Consider the following 8943-nt stretch of genomic DNA (forward strand, 5'->3'; position numbering starts at 1 on the left):
TTTACACCCAATTAAAATTGTTGATGTAAATGGCAAGTTGTAGAAAGGTCCAGGCACTTGTTTTTGAGAAACTAAAAAGGACATATGTGGGTGTTTTTGGAGCATTTATTCATGTTTTTTTCAGAACCCCCGTACTGCACAACGAGGATGAGGAAGTGAATCGCTTAAAAAAGGGTCTGGACCCTTTTATAAGATGCCATGTAAAAAAGCTAAATTCTCCTTTAAAGCGATGTTAGGAAAACACCTAGACTAGATCGCACACAATTGGAACTGCAGAGGGTTTGGACATCTGCCCTTTGGCACACCGGAACTCACTTCCTTTCACATGCAGTTGGTGCACTGCTACTGTTTTAGATTGGTGGGTGTCACGTAAGCACGTACATGCACGATGCAAAGAAATTGCTTCACACACAAGCTATTTTAGACACACCATTTTTGGGCTCCCGAGTGGCGCAACTGCAAGAGGCGTCACTACAGTCACTGGTTCGAATCCAGGCTGTACACACCTGGCCGTGATTCGGAGTCCCATAGAGCGGAGTACAATTGGCCCAGCGTCGTCCGGGTTTGTCCAGGGTCATTGTAAATAAGAATTTGTTCTTAACTGCCTTGCCTAGTTAAATAAATGTTAAATTAAAAAATAACAAATAAAAGTGTACCATGTGGTTAAGAATATTCAACTAGAAAAATGCATGTACCGTTTGTAATATTTTGCTCAACCTGTGGAGAGTAAATGGTAGGATTTCTCAGGAACACTTTTTTCCCACAACACCTCAGCGGGACGACGAAGTAGAGACGTTTTTCAGCGGGTTAACCCAGTGTAACCCTGGGTTGTAATAAAAGCTTCTGGCGCGCTGTGCTGATCTAGCGTGCCGAGATAATGACTTTATGATTTGATCATTAATCTAAGTTGATGAAAGGTTAATTTATTTTTTCTCTCGCATGACCTTCAGCTGTGACTGTGCACAACTGTAAGCCGGTGCCAAGCCCAATGATCCAGAAACACGCAGACAAGACCAGGCCGGGGTGTGTGTGACAATCTTCTAGACAGATAACGAAGAACATTTGAAGAGGGATTGGGTTTTTTATGAGGAGGTTGGGTAAATGGAGGGTGTGTGTGCATGCGTGTGTGTATTCGGAAAAATAGAGACACACAGTATGTGTGTGTTTGTTTGTTTGTTTACCTGAGCTGTGATTGTAGCTTCCCGGCCTTGCTGATGAAGTCATCCCACACTGGGTAACTGCTCTGAGGAGATAAAAGGAGAAAGTGTGAGGATGAAGCGTACACACACAAACACACTTATAATGCAACATGTCTGCAAGCTCATATCTGATCAAATCTCAGATAAAAGAGCAACAATGGGAGAGATCAATAAAGTGAATCCATAGACCCATACTGAGATTGTAGACCCCACTCTCACTCCACGTAAACAATAGCCCACATGCATATGATACAGTAAGGATCCAATTGGGTTCAATTGAAAGTCCCAGTACTGCATTGCGGTATCTCTGTTGAGAATGTAGGCTACCATGAGCGAAGTTGAACTACTGTAAACCTAAGAGTTCTAAAAAGTGGAATAGACTTCAAACATCATAAGAAGCCTTCAAGACGCTTCTCTTAGTTTTTCATCATCACAGAGGTTGACAGTAGGTTAGCCTGCCTGTTTAAAGACATGTTGGCCTCCGGTTGAAGCGCATAGTCCTCTCTTCCCAGGCCTCTAACATCTAAATGCAGGGCTGTGGTGGTTAAAGGCCAGAGCGGTCGCTAGCCAGATATGGTCTGGGGGGCCATGTAGAAAACATCTCACCAGGGCAGTCTGGGTCTAGGTAAACAAGGCCTCACTACAGCTGGAAGGCTAGAGGCTGTGGAGGTCAACAGGTAACGAACGACCTCTATCTGGAAGTGACATGCTCGCTGAGTGGGCAAACACAAGTGTCTTCTTAGGTGTGTGTGTGTGTGCGTGCGCACGCACGTATGTGTGTCCATGACTGATGAAGAGATCTGCACAGGACGACAGGGGTTAAACCACTTAGGTGGGTTAATTCAATTCCAGCTCAATTTCCTCCACTCTTTGAGTAATACATGAACATGGCGAATTTTACATTCAAGATCAGCATTTCAATTCATTTTCTGAATTATTCAAATAACTGCCCCCAACCCTACTGTTTTAAACATAGAAAACACAGTAGGTAATGCTTACTATAGGCCTTTTTACTGTGATCGGACAGGATAGCAAACATGAGTTGATAATGGGGCCGAACAATCAGATTATGGGGCGGTGGGGTTAACCAGATAGAACACCGTCAGACTTGTCATTGTCAAGGTGATATTTCTTGAGTGATTGATTAGTGCCCGAGCCCAACCCCCCGGAGAGGAGTAATACGTGTGACGTGCACCCCACTCGGGCCCCTTTTGTTCCTCCACAGCATTAGCCCTCCACTGTGGTTACCGTGGCAACATGACGGAGGCAATGACGCTGCACTTCAATCTCCCTGGCACCCGCCGACATCATTTACATCACCGGGCGAGGAATACCATGAAATACGCACTGCATGAATTCACCATGCCACCCACTTAATATGGCTTCTACAGTATGTGTTGATTTCCTACTGAGAGATCATTTTAGCATCGCTTATGACATTTCAGATTCAATGCAATGACTGTATAAACGCAGTGAATTTAAACGCATGAATCATGCAAACAAAAAGATCAGGCTTTGATTCAGGCACTTCTGATGCATGGTGCTCATCTCAGAAATGGGTAGAAAGAACATGGCTCCATATTCAACAAGACTTCTCATGGATCCATCAACTTATGGTCATAAACCCTAGAGCTCTGCTTTGTATCTGTTCTATCCATTTCCGTTCTATGGTGTCCCCCCCCCCCCCCCCCAGTGAGAGGATTATTTTAGCCAGAGTGATTATGATGACCCGTCAAATACTGATTAATAAACCAAAGTAGGCCTTCATCCAATGCTTTCAATAGCATTACCTTCAACCTCGAGCCAACAGATTAATAATGTAATGGTGCTCAAACATGTATACACTGAATGGGTAATAGAGAATAAAACATTTTGAGCTGCTGCCCTCCGGAAGGAGATTAAGGGTCCCCACTGTTCAGTAAGAATAGGAGCAGGGCAAGTTTCATTCCATCAGGCTGCTGAACAGTGGGACATAGGACAGATGTTGACCCAATGCACAGTTGGACAGTACGCTGCAGAGACTTTGAATATGTGGAAATTGTCGTGTGTGACTGGTGTATTAACTTTCTAATTTTCCATACTGCATGTACGTATTTGCAAGTGTATTTGTACTCTGACGTCAAAAAATAAATTTCCATGTAAATGGACAATAAAGTATATTGTATCATATCATATTATGGACTGGTTTCTCAGACACGTTTTAAATCTAGTCCGAGACTAAAAATAGACTCTCCATTGAGTAGCTTATGTATTTTAGTCATGGAATAGGCTTAATTTGTGACCAGAAACAAGCCCATGTTCATATAACTCACGAATAAAACATAAATGTCAACCTTTATAGAACCTTTATATTCTGACATTATTCAATTAGCACTGAATTCCATGATTTTTGTCATTCATACTGCAGTTTTTATACTCTGTTTAAAATACGTTTGGAGCTCAGAAAAAGCATGGATAATTGCTTCCAGTTTACCAAATGAATGGTAATATGTCTGCTTACACAAAGAGATGTGTTAACAGTATCTAAATTATGTATTAACACTCACACACACACCAACCAGCACGCTGATTCAATTTAAGCACAAATATTGGCGAGCAAATATAGGCACACAGACAATCCCCACCCACGCATGTAAACATGAGCCAGTAGACAAGAGTGTAATTCATGGTGCCCTTTGGAAAAGCCCTCCACCTACGAAAATGGTTTATTACACAGGTCCAGAGAAACATGTCTGAAATGGCTGTATAAGGCTATCATGAATGAACATGCAGTGCATTAAGGAAAAGTATTCAGACACCTTTTTACACATTTTGTTACATATTCTTATTCTAAAATGGTTTCAATTGTTTTTTCCCCCCCCAATCTACACACAATACCCAATAAGGACAAAGCAAAAACAGTTTCTTTTATTAGAGCAAATTTATAAAAAATGTCAAACTGAAATATCACATTTACATAAGTATTCAGACCCTTTACTCTGTACTTTGTTGAAGCACCTTCGGCAGTGATTACAGCCTTGAGTCATCTTGGGTATGACGCTACAAGCTTGGCACACCTGTATTTGGGGAGTTTCTCCCATTCTTCTCTGCAGATCCTCTCAAGCTCTGTCAGGTTGGATGGGGAGCGTCGCTGCACACCTATTTTCAGGTCTCTCCAGAGATGTTCGATCTGTTTTTTTATTATTTTTATTATTTTTATTTCACCTTTATTTAACCAGATAGGCTAGTTGAGAACAAGTTCTCATTTGCAACTGCGACCTGGCCAAGATAAAGCGTAGCATTCGACACATACAACAACACAGAGTTACACATGGAATAAACAAAACATACAGTCAATAATACAGTAGAACAAAAGAAAACAAAAAGTCTATATACAGTGAGTGCAAATGAGGTAAATTAAGGAAATAGGCCATGGTGGTGAAGTAATTACAATATAGCAATTAAACACTGGAATGGTAGATCGGCAGAAGGTGAATGTGCAGGTAGAGATACTGGGGTGCAAAGGAGCAAAATAAATAAATAAATACCAGTATGGGGATGAGGTAGGTAGATAGATGGGCTGTTTACAGATGGGCTATGTACAGGTGCAGTGATCTGTAAGCTGCTCTGACAGCTGGTCCTTAAAGCTAGTGAGGGAGATGTGAGTCTCTAGCTTCAGAGATTTTTAAAGTTCGTTCCAGTCATGGGCAGCAGAGAACTGGAAGGAAAGACGACCAAAGGAGGAATTGGCTTTGGGGGTGACCAGTGAGATATACCTGCTGGAGCGCGTGCTACGAGTGGGTGCTGCTATGGTGACCAGTGAGCTGAGATAAGGCGGGGCTTTCCCTAGCAGAGACTTGTAGATAACCTGTAGCCAGTGGGTTTGGCGACGAGTATGAAGCGAGGGCCAACCAACGAGAGCGTACAGGTCGCAATGGTGGGTAGTGAATGGGGCTTTGGTAACAAAACGGATGGCACTGTGATAGACTGCATCCAGTTTGTTGAGTAGAGTGTTGGAGGCTATTTTATAGATGACATCACCGAAGTCAAGGATCGGTAGGACGGTCAGTTTTACGAGGGTATGTTTGGCAGCATGAGTGAAGGATGCTTTGTTGCGATATAGGAAGCCGATTCTAGATTTAATTTTGGATTGGAGATGCTTGATGTGAGTCTGGAAGGAGAGTTTACAGTCTAACCAGACACTCAGGTATTTGTAGTTGTCCACGTATTCTAAGTCATAGCCGTCCAAAGTAGTGATGCTGGACGGGCGAGCAGGTGCGGGCAGTGATTGATTGAATAGCATGCATTTAGTTTTACTTGCGTTTAAGAGCAGTTGGAGGCCATGGAAGGAGAGTTGTATGGCATTGAAGCTTGTCTGGAGGTTAAACACAGTGTCCAAGGAGGGGCCAGAAGTATACAGAATGGTGTCGTCTGCATAGAGGTGGATCAGAGAATCACCAGCAGCAAGAGCAACATCATTGATGTATTCAGAAATACATTTGGTAAACTGGGTTCAAGTCCGGGCTCTGGCTGGGCCACTCAAGGACATTTAGAGACTTGTCCCGAAGCAAATCCTGCGTCATCTTGTCTGTGTGCTTAGGGTCGTTGTCCTGTTGGAAGGTGAACCTCACCCCAGTCTGAGGTCTTGAGCGCTCTGGAGCAGGTTTTCATCAAGGCTCTCTCTCTAATTTTCTTTGTTCATCTTTGCCTCGATCCTGACTAGTCTCCCAGTCCCTGCTGCTGAAAAACATCCCCACAGCATGATGCTGCCACCACCATGCTTCACCGTGGGGATGGTGCCATGTTTCCTCCAGACGTGACGCTTGGCATTCAGGCCAAAGAGTTACATCTGGGATTCATTCAGACTAGAGAATCTTGTTTTTCATGGTCTGAGAGTCCTTTAGGTCCTTTTTGGCAAACTCCAAGTGGTCTGTCATGTGCCTTTTACTGAGCTGTGGCTCCCGTCTGGCCAATCTACCATAAAGGCCTGATTGGTGGAGTGCTGCAGAGATGGTTGTCCTTCTGGAAGGTTCTCCCTTTTGCTCAGTTTGGCTGGGCGACCATCTCTAGGAAGAGTCTTGGTGGTTCCAAACTTCTTAAATTTAAGAATGATGGAGGCCACTGTGTTCTTAGGGACCTTAAATGCCGCAGACATTTTTTGGTAACCTTCCACAGATCTGTGCCTCGGCACAATCCTGTCTCGAAGCTCTACTGACAATTCCTTTGACCTCATAGCGTGGTCTTTGCTCTGACATGCACTGTCAACTGTGGGACCTTATATAGACAGGTGTGTGCTTCTACAAAATCCTGTCCAATCAATTACATTTACAACAGGTGGACTCCAATCAAGTTGTAGAAATATCTCAAGGATGATCAATTGAAACCGGATGCATCTGAGCTCAATTTCGAGTCTCATAGCAAAGGGTCTGAATACTTATGTAAATAAGGTATTTCTGTTTTGTATTTTTATATATCTGAAAAAAATTCTAAAAACCTGTTTTTGCTTTGTCATTATGGGTATTGTGTGTAGATTGATGAGGAAAAACATGACTTTAATCCATTTTAGAATAAGGTCTGAATACTTTCCGAATGCACTGTATTTCAACCTAATGTTAGACAATTGAAAAACATTTGTTGGCATCAAAATCTACAAAAGTAGCCTATTTCTCAAATGGTCTGCCCTTAATTTCTCAGAAGTCATTTTTTGTTAAGCGGACTTGATTACATGGCTTTGCAAAAATGTCTCAAACCAGATCATGGACATCATGGTTTTCAGTTGGTTGGATTCCCAATCTAAAACTCTATTCTCCTACATCAAACATGTATCTACCACAAACCCAAATGGTGGCTCTCTGTTGTACTCAGCAAAACTTCACAGTTCACACCCTTTTGAAGTCATCTGCCACCATTTCCCCGCATCCCGTTATCAGAGGAACAGGTGGGAACAGGTGTGAATAGGCACTCTGCCACTTTGGGGCAGACTGGGGGCACAATCGCCAATCTGCTCATTAATTTATTTATTTTTATCACTGATTAATAGGCTAAGCATAGAAAATACAAATGGTCATGCTTCCTTCTGAGATGACATTGTGACAAAAATATTACGTATTTAATTTCTAACTGTTGAGTTTATGAGGAAGCTAAATAAAAGAGGTGCGTAGCCTAAATGAGTTCCTGATCTCATCAGTGATACATATTTTCTTGCTTTCCCCAGAACAAGAGTCAAGGGGAAACAAACCTTCGTAGGACATGCATTTTCTGCTACTTGCTTGACGTGGATTAGAGCGTTCTATTCTAATCCATATCCTGGATCATTTAGCCGTTTATATGCACCCGCTCAATGTCAATGAATCAGAACACACCCACCATGCGGACGGACCTATATTCTATGCAGTCCCTCAGTGAGCGCAATTTAATAGCTAGCCTAAATGTACAATGTGCACAATAATTTTCCAGACTGCCACTCTTTGAATTTATATGGTTATCTGCAACATCAAATGTAATTGCATGCCATTTATCTATCACAGTCAATGTCACACCGATTACAGTAGGTGCCAACATATAAGGGCACGTATTGCCATAACAACAAAAACGTATTTTTCTATAGAACATAAAAAAGACAAACAATACAATACGAAGCCTAAATAAATATTAAAATACACAATTCATGAATTAGTCCCCAAGGTGTTACCTTCATGTCGCCTATCACTGTTTGAAAAAGTCCTCCGAGTGCACTGCATTCTCTTTCAATGACAGTCTCCATTTTCAGCACTGTATGGACTGTTTATCTTGCCAAAACTGTAGTGAAAATGTGTTTTCTGTTCTCCAATACTGGCTGAAAAAGAAACTCAATGGTAAAGTATATTTTAATGGCAAATATCCTTTCAAAGACTTGCTGCAGTATCCTGTATGCCGCACTCCCGAACGATGGAAAGCAAAACAGCGGTGAGATATAAACCCCACGTTAGTTTCCACACAGAGATAAATTCCATGTTTTTGCGTTTAAAACCATACTGAAAGAAGAAGAAAATATGAACTCATAGAGAAAACACCAGGTGTTGAAAAACGTGAGATAAAAACGAAAACAATTCGAGGATTATCACGGCATAGTCGAGGGTTCGTGAAGTTTCTTGCCACAGCTGACATACGAATTGCAAGTGTTTTACCCATGCGCGTGAGCATGCGAAACTTGGGCGCGCGTCCGCGTCGCCCCTCCTTTTGAGGCTAGCAGTCTACTAGGCTACTGTACTTCCATGCATGGTGGTGAGTGGATCATAATAAAATACAAAGGGTGTGGAAAAAAATAAACAGTATATGTTTTATATCACATCTAATACAGTCAGTAATCCTTAGATGTCATGTGAGATTTAGATTTCACATGTCATAAACGCATAGTAGGCCTGTCTACATCAGGGATCCTGAAATACAGTAGATTAAGTCGTGCGCCGATTTTTTCTTCAGCGGATGTTCAGGTGCCAGAACATAATTACAAATAATTTGTAGACTGCAAATTGACCGCAATAAACACCGATAGATATAATATTTGACTAAAACATAATAATTTTAACCTTGCTTACATTTGTATGAAATCACATCAATTATATTTCCCTTGTTATGCGTGGGAATATTTCCAAAATTAAAATCACTTGGAGCTGATTTGCTGGTGTTTTTACAGTCTTTTATGTCCAACAAAAACAGATATATACTGAACAAAAAATATAAACGCAACATGTAAAGTGTTGGGCCCAAAATTATCCATCTACCT

The 8943-nt window shown here is 41.8% G+C and overlaps 1 protein-coding gene across 5 annotated transcripts in view; it reads right to left on the reverse strand.

Annotated features, from left to right (window-relative positions):
- The window catches only part of LOC110488314 (protein MTSS 1), a 59820-nt gene extending 51471 nt beyond the window's left edge, over positions 1 to 8349 (reverse strand). For all 5 annotated transcript variants that reach the window (XM_036970919.1, XM_036970920.1, XM_036970921.1 and 2 more), the window contains exons 1-2: positions 7870 to 8349; positions 1182 to 1243 (exon numbers count right to left, since the gene is read on the reverse strand). In XM_036970919.1, the coding sequence (XP_036826814.1) occupies positions 1182 to 1243; positions 7870 to 7941 (134 nt within the window). In that variant the 5' untranslated portion in view covers positions 7942 to 8349. The remainder of the gene's footprint in view (positions 1 to 1181; positions 1244 to 7869) is intronic.
- Positions 8350 to 8943: the final 594 nt, after the last annotated feature.

This window comes from Oncorhynchus mykiss, chromosome 32 (genome assembly GCF_013265735.2).
Source record: "Oncorhynchus mykiss isolate Arlee chromosome 32, USDA_OmykA_1.1, whole genome shotgun sequence".
NCBI lineage: Eukaryota > Metazoa > Chordata > Actinopteri > Salmoniformes > Salmonidae > Oncorhynchus > Oncorhynchus mykiss.